This window comes from Arachis ipaensis, chromosome B4 (assembly GCF_059453495.1).
Source record: "Arachis ipaensis isolate K30076 ecotype BB chromosome B4, ASM5945349v1, whole genome shotgun sequence".
Taxonomy (NCBI): Eukaryota; Viridiplantae; Streptophyta; class Magnoliopsida; order Fabales; family Fabaceae; genus Arachis; species Arachis ipaensis.
The window spans coordinates 126429991-126447622 of NC_142439.1; the positions used below are offsets into that span (position 1 = coordinate 126429991).

The window sequence follows — 17632 nt, forward strand, 5'->3', positions numbered from 1 at the left end:
ATCATATGCATATGTGTGCTTTGTTTGCTATGCCTTAATTGGGAATGCCTAATTGATTATGTTCTGTTAATTTTTGTAATTGTTACTTGAACTACTTATTTTCCTACCTGTGCTTGCCTTGTCTGTTTGTTTTGTCTATGCGAATCATTGGAGATGGAGGTACGGAGGAAAGGTGGACAGGTTTAGAGTTAAGGTTATAGTTTAAAATAGGTTTAGAATTCTCTAGAAGACCACCCCTGTTTATGACTTCTGTTCAGTAATTTAAGCTTTATAATTTGAGAGTCGGCGTTCTAGGATTGCCTCTGGCATTCTCAGGACCTTATATATTATATGCATGGCACCTTTTACCATGCTGAGAACCCCTGGTTCTCATCCCATACTGTGTTGTTGTTTTCAGATGCAGGTCGAGCGGCTCCTCAGTAGGCGTCTGAAGGTTCTGCGGCAAAGTGGTTTACTTTGGGGTCTCCTTTTGTTATTTTGATGTGTATATATATGTATAGTTTCTCCTCTTGTATGTGAGAATACTTTGTTTATGTACCTCTTAGAGGTTTTATGGAGAACTAGAGTTTTGAACATGTTCTTTTGGGTTATTATATATATATATATATATATATATATATATATATATATATATATATATATACACACGCATATGTTCTCCGGCCAGCCTTGGTTTCGTAGACTGAGTTAAGAGCTTGTTATTTTGTATTATTGACCCTCCACTCGTGTTTTCTGTATATATTTGTTGTTAAGCTTTCGTTTCTTTTCACGCAAGTAATCACGTTTTCTGAGAGTTGCGCTCTTTAATTTTGCGATTTTGTTTTACCTATTTTCAAGGCTCCTAGTTAAGTATCTCTTTCTCTATTATTATATATATATTTTTATTTTTAGAGGTCGTAATACATTACTATCTCAGTCTTATGACTTAAGCATAAGATTGAGTATGGTAAGGTGCAGGGACGGACATAAGGGGGGGCGAGTGGCGGCCTCGGCCCCCAACTTTTTTTAATAGTAATAAGTTATTATGTATAATTTAATTTTTTTTTAAATATTTAGTATTTAGTCTAATATAAATAAAGTTCAGTCTAATTTAAATATTAATAATTTTTAATATCTAAAAAATAAGTAACAATATTAAAAAAAATCTAAAAAAGATATTATTACTAATATTTTTTAATTAAATAAAATTTTTTAAATCTCATAAAGTGAATTATTTTTCTTCTTGTGGCCCTTTTTTTTATTCGTTTGGTATTAATTCTTTCTGTTTCAGCTGCTACAATTAAGAGATCTTTTTCAACTATGAATATTGTGAAAAATAACTTAGAAACAAAATAAAAGATGAATTTCTTGCTAATTGTCTTTTAATTATATTGAAAAGAAAATTGTTAAAAATTTTGACACAAATTCTATTATCGGTGAATTTTATGATACGAAGAATCGACCACTTCGTTAGTAAAAAGTATACACATATTTTTTTACTTTAAAATATATTCTCTATCCGTATATTTTTATAATACATCTTATATTATATAATTTTTTTTACATAATTTTTAATATTATATATGTTATTGGCCCCCCATAATATCATTTCTGGATCTGCCGTCCTGATAGGGTGTTACACCTACATTCATTTTGGGGTAAAAAGGTGATGAGCTTGGAACATAAAAAAAGACATAAATTATGATTATCGATTAAAAAAATTTATAAAAAAAGACAATTTAAATTTTTAATACGTTTATTATATATTTATTAACACTAAAATTAACAATTAATAATAATAATCTTAATACATACTCTCTGGATATATATATATTAGTTAAATAAAAAATAAAATGAACAATTAAATTATATATTCTGAAAAAATAAGTTTTAAAGTAGAGAGAAATATAAAATAATAAAGTAAATGATTAGTATCATTGAAGTTATAATTTTTTTTAATCATGTGTGTCCTATTATTTTAATTTAAGAGTAATAATTAAATTTATTTTTATTTAAAAAAATTTGATCTTTGGTTTTAATATTATATGTCTTTAAGAAGTATAACATAATCATTTTTTCGACATTGCATGCCGCCTTCGACGATTGCCTAATATAATCTCACCGCTACATATACAGTTCCAAGTTCATTAATTAATGGCTTATGTTGTAAAGAGGTTGAAACTTTTAAGCCCTTTCTTTTTTCTCGTCATCTTGATTTGGTATGCATGTTCTTCTTGGTGGAACGTGACTCTCATCGTTCATGATCGATGATGAGGTTGTGTCTTCCACGTCATTGGGGTACATTCTTTATAGATGAGCGAGGTTGTCTTTGATTCGTCCAATTTGTTTAAGAACTTTTGGGTTTTGGCGGTTTAATGAGTTTTATAAAGATTTAATTAATCTGTTAATTTTTATATTATTTTTAATTTTGTAATTAGATTTTTATAAATTTTTATATTTTTTATGATTATGTTTTACAAAAAATTTATACTAACGTACTTAATTTTTTTTATTTTAATTTTTTTACTTATTTTTTTATTTTAATTTTTTTTACTTATTTTTTTATCATTTTTTTATATTATGGATGTTTTTTTTTTTAAAGTAAAAGCTCAACACAATAAAGTGGAGTATACAGAGTTAGACAAATACAACAATCCTATTTAAATAAATGATCACAACAAAACAGCAAAAGTCTCCAAGTCATCTTCGGTATAGCCATCAACAACCAAAGGGATCAACACCTGTCCACTCATTAACGCTAGTCACGGTCATGTTGATGATCTTTTCAACACCTTTGTTTTTATTCTTGAAGATCCTCGTGTTCCTTTCCAACCAAATGTTCTAAATAATGGCACAAAAGCTCCCCAGCCTCTGCTTTCGACCCTCTTTACTTCTCGATTCCTCTGTCCAGCTCAGAAAATGCTCTTTCAGCGAACCCGGACAAGACCAATGATAGCCAAACCCTGATAGCCAAACACTCCACACCTGCCAAACAAATGCATAGCCTAGAAACAAGTGATGCACATATTTCAAATCATTATTGCAAAAAACACAGACAGTATCTTTTGGACCGACAATCCCAAACCGGCTTAGCCTCTCCTTTGTATTCACCCTTCCTATCAGCACAAACCAAACAAACAGCTTCACTCTTGGTGGAACCAAACCTTTTCAAATGGTCCTAGTGAAGCTGTAGCTGGTGACCTCCTCTGGAAGCACTTCCTCCTGCAGCACCTGCACAAATGAGTTAGTTGAAAAAACACCTTGCCTATCGTATTTCCACACCACTCTATCCTCTCGGTTATTTACTATTTTCACAGATCTCAACGCCTCATGTAATTGACTCAGGAGTTCCAACTCCCATTGAAACAGCTCACGCCTCCATTGAAAGTTCCAGATCCACTCTAACCCATCCCAAAATCTGTAGTTCCCAATCACAGATCCACATTGGTTTGAAACCGAGAAAAGTCTTGGGAACCGATCCTTCAGAGATCCACAAAGTAACCATACATCCTCCCAGAACCACGTCCTTCACCCATCACCAATTTCCATAGACCAACCTGTAATCATCTTATCCTTTATACGTTGATTTGTGATTTGTAGCTTGCAAATATCCTTCCACGTACCTCCTCTAGTAGGTAACATTTGAGTTGATAGTAGCTCATTGGGATTCAGATTGTTACACGAACATACGACCTTCTTCCACAATGGACACTCCTCCTTTGCAAACCGCCACCACCACTTAAACAAGAGTGCTGTGTTACGAATCATAGAATTTCCAACTCCCAACCTACCTAGTATTTTAGGAGCCTGCACCATTTCCCATCTTACTAAAGCCATACCATTTCTACCATCTTCCTTACTCCACAGGAACCTTCTTTGCAAAGAAATCAGTTTCTCAACAACAGCTTTCGGCATTTTGAATAAGCTCAAATAATACACTGGCAAGCTATTTAGGACTGATTTGATAAGCACCAACTTCCCCGCCTTGTTCAACACCTTACCTTCCATAGACTAAGCTTCTCCTCCAGTTTGTCTATTATAGGCTTCCAGGTCTTCACCAACCTCGGATTTGCTCCCAAAGATATTCCAAGGTATTTAACTGGAAAGATGTCCCCCTTACACTCCAATAACTTGCACATACGTTGGACCCATTGCCCATCACAATTAATGGGAATCAAGCTGGACTTCTCAAAATTAATCCTGAGTCCTGACATCAACTCAAAATATCGTAGAAGCCACTGGTAGTTCTTAATAGTCTCCTCTTCAGGTGGACAAAACAGAATAGTATCATTAGCAAGCTGCAGGTGCGACAACTCTTTACTATCTCTCCCTACCAACAACGGAGATAAGCGACCGTTCCTGATAGCCTTTCCAACCATTCGATGCAGCACATCCACAACCAGAACAAATAAGAAAGGAGAAAGTGAGTCACCTTGTCTCAAACCTCTTTCCATTTTGAACAGCTTAGACGAAGAACCATTTATTAGAACCGACATAGATGCAGTTGTCACACACTCCATAACCTACACTCTCCATCTATGCCCGAACCCCATCTTTTGTAATACAATGTCCACAAAACTTCATTTGACTCTATCGTATGCTTTCTGAAAATCTAGCTTGATTATTGTTGCCTCCTTTTTTCTCAATTTAAGCCAGTTTACTGTTTCACACACAATAAGTGCCCCATCGTGTATTTTTCTCCCTTTGACAAATGCACTCTGAGTCTCCCCTACTAATCCCGGTATTACTGCCCTCATCCTCCTGACTAGCACCTTCGAAATCACCTTGTAAACGCACCCCACCATACTAATAAGTCATAAATCTTTGATCTTCTTTGCTCCAACGAACTTGGGTGCTAGCGCCACCCAAGTGATATTGGTATCTGCTGATAATCTTGATGTCTGGAAGAATTCCATCACTGCTGCCGTGAACTTAGGCCCAAGCTCACACCAGCACCTCTTGATGAAATTTATGTTGTACCCATCATAACCTGGGGCTTTAGAAGACTCGCAGTCCCACACAGCCGCTCTGATCTCTTCAGCCGACGGCAGCTCCTCTAAAGTCCTAGCATCTGCCTCATCTATGTTGTCCACCAAACCATCTCTGAATTCCATCATAGGAGAATCTTCCTGATGATATAAATCCTTGTAGAATTCTCTGATAGCTAGCTTGATTCTCACTTGATTCCTGACATGTCTGCCGTTGATTACTAGTGTATCAATCCTATTATTCCGCCTTCTTGCTGAGGCTATATTGTGAAAGTATCTTGTGTTTTTGTCCATCTCCTTCGCATGCCGGGACCGAGACATCTGTTTTCAATGTACTTCTTTCTTTACATACCATTTCTCACAACAAGTGACCAATGCCTTTCTTCTAGCCTCCATCGTTCCATCATGCACCCCATTGCTTACCATATCATCAATCTTCTTGATTTCATCCTCAAACATTGTAATTTTTTTGTCCATCTCACCAAAATTATCCTTATGCCATCTTCCCAACGGGATTGTCAGCGCCTTCAATTTATCTGTGAACTGAATCTCCCCCAAAGCTCTCCACTCCTCCTTAACCATGCTAAGAAAACCATCATGTGTAAACCATGAATCAAGACTTCAAAACGGCCTTGAACCCCTCCTCAACTTTTTGTCTTCCACTATTATGGGGCAGTGATCTGACAGACCCTTTGGCCCACCTCGTAACCGAGTCTCTGGAAACTCCTCTAGCTATTCCACAGTAACCAATGCTCTATCTAGACGACTGCATGATCGTCCTCGAAACCATGTGTACTTACGATCAGTGAGCGCCAGATCCATTAATTGCATATTTTGTATCCAATCCCTGAACTCTTCCGCAGTCCGAGGTAAGCTAGTTGCACCTTTCCTGTCCTCCACATGTACAATCTCATTAAAGTCTCCCAAAAAGTAACAAGGAACTTGACATAAACCAGCTACATAACTCAGCTCCTCCCAAACATGAGTCTTCTCTTCTCTATTATGTGCACGATAGACCAAGATAAAAGCGCAATTAAAACTAGACTTTAACATCACTCCTTCAACACACAACCACCTCTCCCCCTTATAACAATTATTTTTTTTAAACACAGCTTCATCCCATATTAGCAGAAGTCCACCCGATGCGCCATCAGAGCCTACATATTCCCAACTTGAACCATCTTGACCTCATATTCTTGCAACGTCAAACTTCGTCACAACTTGACTTTTAGTCTCAATCAGTCCTAACAGATTTAATCTATATTTTTTCTTTAGGTCCTTCACCATTCTCAACTTCCCGTCCCCCCGTATCTCCCTAACATTATATTATGGATGTTTTTTTTTTTTAGTTTTTCTAATATTCTCTTTTGTATATTTTTTTTTTATAAAATTTTTAGTATTTATTATTTATATAAAACTTTTTTAAATATTTATGGAACATTTTTTTTAATTTGTATAATTTTTTACTGTGTATTCTTAAATTAATATGTATTTTATTATTATTGTTATTTTTTTATAATATAAATTATTGATTCTATTTTAAAAAATTAAATTCAATAAAAAATACTAAAATATTATGATTAAAATAGTATTAAATTTCATACGTATTATTATTTTATTTATAAAATTTTTATTATTTTTATTTATATAAATTTTTTTTTATTATTTGTTATTTTTTATTTTTATTTTGATATTATACAATTTTATAATGTGATTCTTATGCAGAGGTGGAGGCTAGTGTTAGGGGAGGGAGGCAATTACTCCTTAAATTAAAAATTTTAATGTATAAAGATCATTAAGTTTTATATTAGTCTTCTAATTTTAATTTTTTTTAGAGTTATATTTTTATATTAGTCCCCTCTTAAAAATTTTTTTAACTCCGTCCTTGTACCTGTGTATTATGTTTATTATTGTTATAGTTTTATAATATAAACTATTGATCTCATTAGGTAACGTAAATTAAATAAAAAATTAACCATAAATAATAATAATAATAATAATAATAATAATATATTAAAAAGAAAATATTATATAAGAAAATACTTAAAAAAATTAAAAAATTAAACATATTTAAAAAAATAATATATTTGACGAAATATCTTTAATATTTTTTTTAGTAATTATTTATTTAAAAGTAATTTAACTAATATTATTAAAATTGTTGAGTTAAGAAATTAATTAAATTAATTAGTGATGACAAATATTATTTAATTGGGTAAAATAAATAATTAAATATTGATTATTTATAATTATATGAAGCTAATTATTTATTGTTGCAATACTGCAGCCCAAATGAAATAGAAAATGAAACAAGGCTGATGAGCTGACAACTCAAACGAATCCCAAAAGAAAACAAAGAAAGGAACCAACGGGCCAAGCAAATCAAACCCGATCCAAGCTCGTATCCATAAATCCAAGTTGATCATCAATATTCTCTCCTCTGTCTTAGTCAAATCACAAACTCAGAAAAGTGAGAAAGAGAAAGAAAAAGCTTCTTTCCTAAGGTGATCATTAAAGAAGCAAGAAAGAGAAAGTCCAAGCTTGAAACACAGAAGTCTAATCAGCAAATTCAAACCATATCAAGCTTAGGTTAAATGTAACCCATTTCCTTTTACATGCAACAAACTTTCTTCTCTTCTTTTCAACTCTCTGCAAGTCCAAAAATGGCATACAAGGGAAAGTTATTTTCTGTCCTAATCTGCTGTATATCTACGGTCACAAGTGATTCTTGGGGACCAAGTAGCTTCTCAATGGCTCAGATTAAGTTGACCATTAGAAGATTTTTGTGGTTGCTGTTTTATGGCTTTCGGTCAACCTTGGAAGGTCAGAAAGAGAGTTTCTACTCTGGGGATTAAGGAGAAAAAGTGAGTCTGTGGGTTGGTGAAGCTCAAGGCTCAAGGTGTTGACCTTGGAAGAAGAACTCAGCAACATGCAAGGATATAAAAGAAGACCTTCTGCTCATTCAGAAGCAAAGAAAAAAAAAACCAGAGTTTGAGAGTGTGTTCTGTAAAGGAGTTCCTCTACTTGGATAATGCTTTCTTTCAAAGAAGCATTCGGCCAATACCTCAGAACTTAATCTGAGGTTTGCAAATCTGATTTTGCACATAGCGAAGAGGCTGTTGATGAAGTCAATCTCCTTCATGTTTTACAGATTGTAATGTACTTTTCTATGTTTATCTTTCTGTAATTTCTTAAGAGAAAAGACATATTGAGAAAGCTCAAATAAAAGCCATGAGTGGAAAAAGGCTGAGTGAAACACTTGAGAGAAAAGCCTAGAGTTTATTTCAGATTTCTTTAGGTGTGTCTATGTCTTGTATCCTGTGAGGTATTCCTTTCTTAGTTGGGTTATCACTAAGAGTGAATAGTTAGGTATTAGCATAGCCAATATCAAGTTAGGTTAGAACTTGAGTGTGAAAGAATTGTGTCAATCCTGTGGAATTGGTGTATGTAATACTGTTAACTATAGTGGAAATTCCTCCATTATTGTGGAGGAGACTGGACGTAAGTTGCATAGCACAAGGCAACCGAACCAGGATACATGCTGGTGTTAGCTTTTCTCTTCTCTGCTGTGTTCTATTTTCTGATATTCATGAGATAAAAATAAATTGTCTCATAAATTTTTGCTGATGAGTACAAACAGAATTAGAATGTATTTGGATTGGCATTTATTAAATTAGAATTTGAAAAAAAAATATATATATATATATATATATATATATATATATATATAATAAATTGATGAAGAACAATTATTGTGATAATCTATCACATGACATGGTAAGTACCAACTATAAATTTGGCGAGACCAGATCTAGACCCTCATACACGCCTTCAATTTTTTTCTATTTTCAAAGAATACGTTTATCACTTTTCAAAATCCTATTCCTTGCTAGTTTGTTTCTCTCTCTTTCCCTGTCCGTACTATGCATCAGCAATGACAGCATGGCATCTCAATTATTTAAAAACATAATTATAATAATTATTGGACTGAACAGAATCTCAACCATTGAAAAAAAAATGAACATGTATGTTCCCAAAATATCTAATTATTAGAAATTGAGTGAGTGTAGTTTCTTATAACATAGCTGATATAGATACGGAACAATACAACACAGGATATGTAGACACACAAACTTTAAAATTTTATAAGATACGGTAACACGAAATATATATATATATATATATATAATATAAAGTATTTTTTAGATAAATTATAATAATATTTTAATATTTTATTAATATTAAAATATAAAATAATTTTTTAATTATTTTTAATATCTTCTTTTAAATATTAAAAGTATTTAAAATATTTTTTATTTTAATAAATAATATATATTATTTCTTAACTCATTTAATAATACATGTTAAGAATAAGACTGGACATGCTGATACGTAATAGTATTTAGGCGTATTCAAGTGTGTTTAAAAAATAATTTTTTATTTTTTATTAAGATACGATTAGATATAATAAACACGCCTGTCGAACGGATATCAATAAATGTCGTATTTAAAATGTGTTCGACATACAAACACACAGTAACTCAATAAGGTGTCATTGCTTCTTAGTTAGTTTCTTTGTCTGCCTTTTGTGACGAGGTAGGGGTCTTACGCAGTCTGCTTTAGGCTTAGTAGAAAGTATTATATTATTATCAATAAAAATCCTCATATATCTGAATTTAAGAAATTGGATTTTTTTTGTTCCTTTTGATTCTCTCCTCTGACTAAATTTTTCTGTCAATTTTATACTCTTAATTGCATTATTTGGGGTGGAGAGGATTTCAAAGTCCTCTGATTTACAATGCTGGCTCAAGTTCTTTATTTCTGTATTCTAAAATCACTCAATTTTTTGGTCAAGAAAATCATACTAATTAGTAATTACTCATTACAACAACCTATTAATGTTTTCGGTCTGAAGTTTTGTTGTTATAAGCCCACCAAGATTTTGTGGACTCGAAACCCGTTTGTAAATAATGGGCGAGTCTTGTGTTATTATATATGTGGCCCATTACTAATTAGATTTTTGTAACCATAATTTTGAAGTAATACCCAAATCAATCCTAATGATTTTTTTCCTTGGACATTGTAGTCGCAAAAAATTAAATTACCAAATCTGCCCCCAATCTTTATTTTCTTTCCACGTTACAATTTTTGCATTAGTTTCGTTTTTTAGTAGGTAACGGAGTTTATTTATATAGAATTTTAAACTCGCACGTAGACATTAAGTGCCACCTATATAATGGATGATAGATTAACTCCTATTCGTTGTATAAAAAATAACATCATTTTACACAGGGACGGTTCCAAATATAGTGTTGTAGAGACAAGTATTTCTACTACAATTTGAAATTCTTTTGAGTAGTATATGATAATAATATTTATTTGTTTCTATTAGATTATTAAATTTGACCCTACAACAATTTTTTTCTTAACTTTTGATACTTAATCGTCAATTTAAAAATTTCATATTAGATATTCGTTAGAGTGATCAATTCTCAGATTTAAACGAAATTAGCATTTTTTCTTAAAAATAAATTCAAAAGAATATTATTTATCTTCTTTTGAAATTAGCTTTAATTTTTGCGTAACAACTGTATTAATTGAAAAAACTTTTTTAACTATGAATATCAATAAGAGTCGGCTTCTAATTGTGCTGGAAAGTGAATTTCTAATAATTGTTTAATAATATATATATATATATATATATATATAGAGAGAGAGAGAGAAATATTTTGATAGTAGTGTTAAGAGAAAAATTACTTAATTTTTTAAAAATATAAAACCTAAAATAATAGAATTTTAAATTATATATTATTATTTAAATTTTTATTTTAGTGTTTTAATTTGTATATTAGATATTTTAAAGGCTAATCATATTTTACAATAACAAAATATAATCATAACAATAATTATGCTATATGTACATAAAAAATAACTATTCGTATAAAATATATATTGAAATATAAAATACATATTAAAAATAAGTTAAATAATACATGTACAAATTAAATACATAGTGGTTAATAAATAATTAAATATTTAATTTTGTATGTACACATACTATTTTTATTATAAAAATTATTATTATGTTAGATAAATTTTGTCTCCACTACCAAAATTTTTTCGATCCGTCATTAATTTTACAACTAAATTATTAGAATATTGATATTCGTACTAATTTAAAAATTCAAAAATTTCCTAAGGGCTAGATTATCATTTTAGTAACTCTATGGGGATTGAAATTTGTAAGCTTGTAAACCAACCAATATTGCATATTCAAAGTGATGGCTTGTCAATTTGATGGAGATGGAAATGTTGTAGATCTCATGCCTATCTTGGAGAGTTTTGCAACCTTAAATTTCCTTAGGCTTTTGTTGAATGTTAATAAATAGAAGAAAGGGGCAAAAGGTACTGCGAGTCTGCAGAGAGAAGAGGGTTTTTCATCAAATCTACTTGCCTCAATATAACAATAGTTGCGTAGGTTGACTTCTCATGACTGGATATAAATACATGGTAACTAAGAGTGGAATGATATGAGTGATTATTAGTATAGTAAAATTATTTGGAAGAAAAATAGAGTGAGGTACCCATAATATTTAGAGTGCTCAATAAATAATATACAAAAACAAATTTATTTATGTTTTATCATATAATTTTAATTACGATTTTGTTAGAAAATTAATTAAGAGTGTAGTCAACTAGAATCAATTAGTTGAAAAACAAAAAAATTGTTATAAAAAAAAATCTCTCTACTATTCTAATTTTTAAATTAGAAATATAAAAAATTAATTTGAATTGGTTTATATTATAATTGGCTTTCTAATTTTTTTTTTAATTATTATTTATTTGAGAGTAGTCTAGTATTATGTCTTGGTTACGTTTTTAGTTTTTTAGACTATTTTGGTGTGATGTATATTTTGATTTATTTGTATTTATCGATGACATTACCTAAAAAGATGATCCACATATTAAATCCTCTCTCTCGAGTCTTTGATTGATTCTGGAACAACAATCTAAAACAAATTTTCTTGACTGTGAATCGAAATATCGGATTAGGAATTAGTGATTTGGCTTTCTTGCATGTGTTTGTAAAGTTTTTTTTTTTCTTTCTTGAATCATGAATATAGTCACTTCCCACATTTGTCTAAAAAGACTAATTTAAAATAAAAAAAATTAGGTAACAAAAATTTATTAAAAATTAAAGTATTTAATATGAATTTTTTTAAAAACGAGCTTATCTGTCTGTTGTGTTGTTTAATTGTTTTGTCTTTTAATTAAGAATCGGTTGTTAATTTTTTTTCTCCCAAAGATATGTAAATTGCATTGCTTTGTTAAAAAATAATATATTGTTCACTATATGAACAAAGGCAAAAGAAAAAGGGAATTTTCTATTTTAGTAAATACTAAATACTAGCAAAAAAAATTAATAGAAGAGATTTAAAATTCACAAAAAATATAACTTGAGTCATTTTTTATTGGAACTTTCTTGCTATTTCCATAATTACTGTTGCCACCAGTTGCTCACCTTCAAAGACTTCCAAATTTTTTTCCTTCTACAACGCCCAACACAGAGATGCAAGGAGGGACATAGAAGACTAACTTCTTCCAATGCCTCTACTTGTCGTTTGCCTCTATGATTCCATTTTACACTATAACATTCACAAAAGCAGGGAAAGACCAAATCTCATGAGCGAGATCCATTGCATTAAGGCGTGAAGGATTGTTTCGTTATCATTTCTACATCTTGGGCACATTGCTGAAATATTTGAAAATCTCTGGTCGATCAAATTGAGCATAGATAATTTTTCATGGGCTGCTCTTTACAGAAAATTTTTTACTTTGGATGATAATTTTAATCCCAAATTAATTTTCAGAACGTTAAATTCGTCATTACCGTTAGAATTTGCTGGTATTCTATTGCTTATATTAGATATAAAAACTTCATCCTAATTATGTTTAAAGATTTATCTCTTGAGTTCCCTCAATATTATGGTGTTTATTATAATGATAAATATTTAAATTCAATTAAATTTTTATTATATTAATTATTTAATTAAATAATACATATAATAACAATAATAAATTATTATTTGATACATAAAAAAATTGAATTCTCACTGCATACTTATTCCCAACTTTGTGTGTTGTGTGCATTGTTGTATAATTAGATTTAGTTTTCCTTGTATCATAATCTTTATTTAATGTAACAAAGAATTATTGTCCCAAAAAAAGAACTCTTTTTTCTCCTTTTAATTTAAATTATTCTGAATAAATTAAAATTTTACTACAATTCACTCCAAAATTAAATATTAGAATGAAAAATCAGATGTTTGGCCAAAAGAACTTTTACAATAGGCAATAGCTGCGTGAATGGAATTATTATTATTATTATTATTATTATTATTATTATTATTATTATTATTATTATTATTATTATTATTATTATTATTATTAGTAGTAGTGTATAATGAAAATCCTTCATGAATTGGTGTAGTGTCACAAGAATTAGGTTGAGATCTCCTCTTTGATCTACTACCTTTCTTATCTGCAATGTTCATTCCCATGGCATTGAATATACCTCTAATTACTCCCAAATCCATCTCCAACTTTCTTGATGATTTTTTACAACTTCTAAATGAGCCACATATGATTTCATCCTCAAATTCCCAATCATTATTATTATTGCTACTCCTTGTTATTCCTTGATCCTTCTTTACATTGCTTCTTCTAGTATTTGTGGGGTTGACCAATTTCTTTTGATAACATTGAAAATGTTTTTTGCTTGATGACTTGTTATGTCCATTATTGTTGTTGGGTTGGTATAGTGGCTTTATAAGAGATGCTAATATGGCCCCAATATTTATACCTCTAAATTTTATTAACAACTTCGTCATGCCTCCATTGCTTGTTGTTTTTGTTGTGAAGTTTGGTTGTTTCCTAGCATTGAGATAATATTAAATTTGATCATTATATATTGCTCTAATTACTAATTAGGAGAACTTACGCATGATTGATGTGCTAAATGAAACAGTTTATGAGAAATATGGTTGTTATTATTTGAATATTTGTATTAGACACGAACAAAATCCGTTTTTTTTTTTAATTAAAGGTAAAGTATATTTTTTGTCTTTGAAATTTGACACAAATTTCAAAAATACTATTAAGTTTTATTTTGTTTCAATTTTATTCCAAAAATTTTCGATTTGCATCAAATATACTTCTGACAACTAATTTTTAAAAAAATTTAAGACCAATTCAACAACAGTTTCATAAAAATAACCCTCAACACAAGCAAATCAAGCGTAATTTTCATGCATTATTATTAGATTGGTCTTAAATTTTTTGAAAATTTAGCCATCGATGGTATATTTAATACAAATCGAAAATTTTTAGGACAAAATTGAAATAAAATAAAACTTAAGAATATTTTTAAAACTTTTACCAAACTTTAGCGATAAAAAATATACTTTATCCTTTAATTAAATATTTCAAGTTTCCCTAATGGTTTTATATATGCAAGCGGTTTTATAAAATTTTAATTTGAATTGAAATATACATGGTCATTAAAATAAGAAAACCAGCATCGATCGAAATCATGTTTAGCTAGTGAAATTATATGTTTGTTAAATTGTTATCACATTCACCCACATGCTTAGCTTGTTTTAGTTGATGATAGATTACATACATTGCTCAAATAAAATTTGAACAAATAAACTTTTTCTACAAAATTTTCGCACTGCACAATTCATTTATGTATAAGGAGTTGATTAGTTTGATCATTTTTATTTTTATTGTCAACAAAAACAAAAATAAAACATGAAAATATGATTGGTTACATATTTTAAAAATATTTTTAAAAATGCAACACAACTAAAAATGACATTTCTTTTTTCTGAAATTTTCTCTTGTAAGAGTTAAAAGATATTTCCAACTCAAAAGACTCAACTCAAAAGATTGTGATTTCACTCTTTTAAATGATTATGTGCATTGTTCGAATCTATCATAATTTTTTCTTTTTTCTTTTTATTTAACCCCTCTACGTTCTCTATTCTCTCATCAAATGTCAAATCCCTTTTTTTTGTCATCAGATATATTTGTAACTTTTATTTTGTCTATTTGTGGGACTTAACTAATGCACATTGTCTTAAAAAAGTTAATTGACTATTTAATCATCATTTATCAATTAAAAAAATAGACATATTTTATAAAATTAATTGTTAACTTATAATAAAAATAATTTGATTAACTAAATTGTGCGCTTAAAAAAAAATAGATTAACTAAACGTATTTTTATTATTTGGTAATAAATATAAGTTTTAATTTTGATGATGAAAAAGACCAATTAAACATATTTCATTATTTTTCTATTTGAAAACAAAATTCATTTTAACCAAACAATCATAAAAAATCTAAGAATCTGAAAATGAAAATAATTTTTAAAAATAAAAATAAAAAATATTTTTACAAATCAATCCGCCTCTAAATTTGTTTCATATATTCAAACAACAAATAATTATTAAGTATTGGATGAAGCAACTCACATAAAAGATAAGTACGTCTTTTTCATGAAACAGAAATATGTGTGCTGAGTTGATTTATAAAATTAAAATGAAAACAAGCAACACATTTCTATTATTATGTTTATGTTGTGATATGCATATAAATACATACCTAGAAGATGGAGCGTCCATATTATGGGTTCCCCTCTGAATTGTTGTTTGGGCTTCAGGTTTATGAGGATTACTCTCCATTATTAATCCAACCCCTGGATTATTGAACATTAATGCACTAGTATTAGTATTATTATTTGTTGTATCATCACCATTAATAGGAGATGACATGCATGGAGGCTCATTATCATCAGCAGCATCATCTTTTTGGAGGGACAAAGATATTGTTGATGAAATTGATATCCGCAACTGATGATGATGGAACTCATGATCCTTATCATTATTGTTGTGCGGAGACGGCGACGACGACGGCGAAGACGATGCATTGAGTTCAATTTCGATGTATGAATCATCTTCATCCGTGGAATAATAATTAGCTTCCATATATATGGATAAGTAAAAAGCTAATCAAGGAAGGAAATAAGTAAACAGCTTTAAAGTTGTTAAATAATCAGTTTACTTGTCAAGTTAAATAAATATTAAAAATTTGAATTTAATTTTGTACATAAATAATTATAATTTATGATAAATTAATCTTTGATCTACTGGATGATGAGATATTGTGGAAAACAAACCAAATATATGACACTGGCTAGCTCTACTATAATTATTGAATTGTGATGTAACAAATTGTAAATAGCGAATGCAATTAGTTCTTGTTATGAACGCATGCCTAGTGATCCTATATAAATAGGTTTATGGGGCATATACGGAAGCATATATTAGCTAGGTAACATGTCACAATCTACTGAAATCCTTGAATGTAGAATAATGTTTGATTTCGTCAACAAGTGTCAATTATTGTGTCACGGACTCTCCTTAATTTTCGACTTTTGTTTCACTAACAAGCAAGAATCTCCTTGACTTCAGGTTCAGGCACCACACTTACACAAATTTTGTTCTTTAATTATAGGGATATCAGTGGAGAAAATTGAATATGAATATTCACACGGATAACTTTATCTGTGAAGATGAGAATGAGAATGAGAATAAAAGTTTATCGGTAGATAGAAATTTTACGTGCTGATGTTTTTTTATTTTGGTGTTTATACAATTTTAACAATATTTAAAAAAATTTGTTTGAATTAAAAGTAATATTTTATTATTATTTAATAATATTTAAAAAATAAAAATAAAAAATATTACTAAAATATAAAAAAAATATGACTTTAATTTAACCATACTTAAAAAAGTTTTGCTAAACTTATATAGTTATTATAAACCCTATATAACCATAGGCACTATAAAATTTACCAAAAATTTAAAAGAATAATATTGTATTACTCAAAATAAAAGATAATCAAATGGGGAGATATTCAAATAGTTTTTATTTAATACAGTTTTATCTAGTTAAATATATTAAATTATTATATAAACTACATGTTTAAATACTTCACGTTTTACACGTGAGTCTAACTTAACTTTAAAATTTTTTTCTTATTTTAGTCAATCATTTTTTTATCGATATTCTTTGACTGTTTCTTAGCTCAAAATCCTTACTTTTATGCATGATGTGTAATGCTACATTATATGCAAATATTTTATTGATAATTATTTTATTTCGGTTCCATTTTTTCTATAAAGACATAATTTATCGAGATCTCATTATTTTTACAATTCTGTGAATCTTCAAGTACCTGAATGGCTTCTGGTGTTAAAATTACATAAGAACTTTGGACAACTACAGATTACTATGTCTTTATCTTTTTTAACAGGAATAGTATTTACTTCTTTTCTTTTTCGAAAATTTTTGTCTTTGGAACCAACAGACCTACTACGCTTCTGACATGAATTTGTTTCGGTGGCCATTTGTCCAACTAGGACATCAATTCGAATTGGAGCATTTTCAGCTAGTATATAGGATTTGGTTATCCTCTTTGTATGAGAAGATGCATTAGACAATTCATTTGTTATTCTTTGTAAATGTATAATCTTTTAACTTCTAGTTCACATGTCCTGATCGAGGATCTAAATGCCTCAAAGATGATACATTCCAAT

At 29.6% G+C, this 17632-nt stretch overlaps 2 protein-coding genes across 2 annotated transcripts; both read right to left on the reverse strand.

Annotated features, from left to right (window-relative positions):
• Positions 1 to 4793: 4793 nt before the first annotated feature.
• LOC148569128 (uncharacterized) lies at positions 4794 to 5549 on the reverse strand. Its single transcript, XM_088484901.1, has 2 exons — positions 5391 to 5549; positions 4794 to 5288 (listed from the first exon to the last, which is right to left on the reverse strand). Exons 1-2 carry the CDS (start codon positions 5547 to 5549, stop codon positions 4794 to 4796), a joined length of 654 nt encoding a protein of 217 aa, XP_088341027.1.
• Positions 5550 to 13273: 7724 nt separating this feature from the next.
• LOC110271576 (uncharacterized) lies at positions 13274 to 16255 on the reverse strand. Its single transcript, XM_088485810.1, has 2 exons — positions 15636 to 16255; positions 13274 to 13901 (listed from the first exon to the last, which is right to left on the reverse strand). The coding sequence occupies exons 1-2, from the start codon at positions 16016 to 16018 to the stop codon at positions 13274 to 13276; spliced, it is 1011 nt and encodes a 336-aa protein (XP_088341936.1). The 5' UTR covers positions 16019 to 16255.
• Positions 16256 to 17632: the final 1377 nt, after the last annotated feature.

What these genes read in the sequence shown, in the direction of transcription:
- LOC110271576 (XM_088485810.1), bottom strand. Translation starts at nt 16,018, where the DNA reads ATGGAAGCTAATTATTATTCCACGGATGAAGATGATTCATACATCGAA. An exon ending in ATGGACGCTCCATCTTCTAG is followed by an intron (nt 13,902 to 15,635) that starts GTATGTATTTAT and finishes TCTCAATGCTAG; the next exon opens with GAAACAACCAAACTTCACAA.
- LOC148569128 (XM_088484901.1), bottom strand. Translation starts at nt 5,549, where the DNA reads ATGGTTAAGGAGGAGTGGAGAGCTTTGGGGGAGATTCAGTTCACAGAT. An exon ending in TCAAGAAGATTGATGATATG is followed by an intron (nt 5,289 to 5,390) that starts GTAAGCAATGGG and finishes CATTGAAAACAG; the next exon opens with ATGTCTCGGTCCCGGCATGC.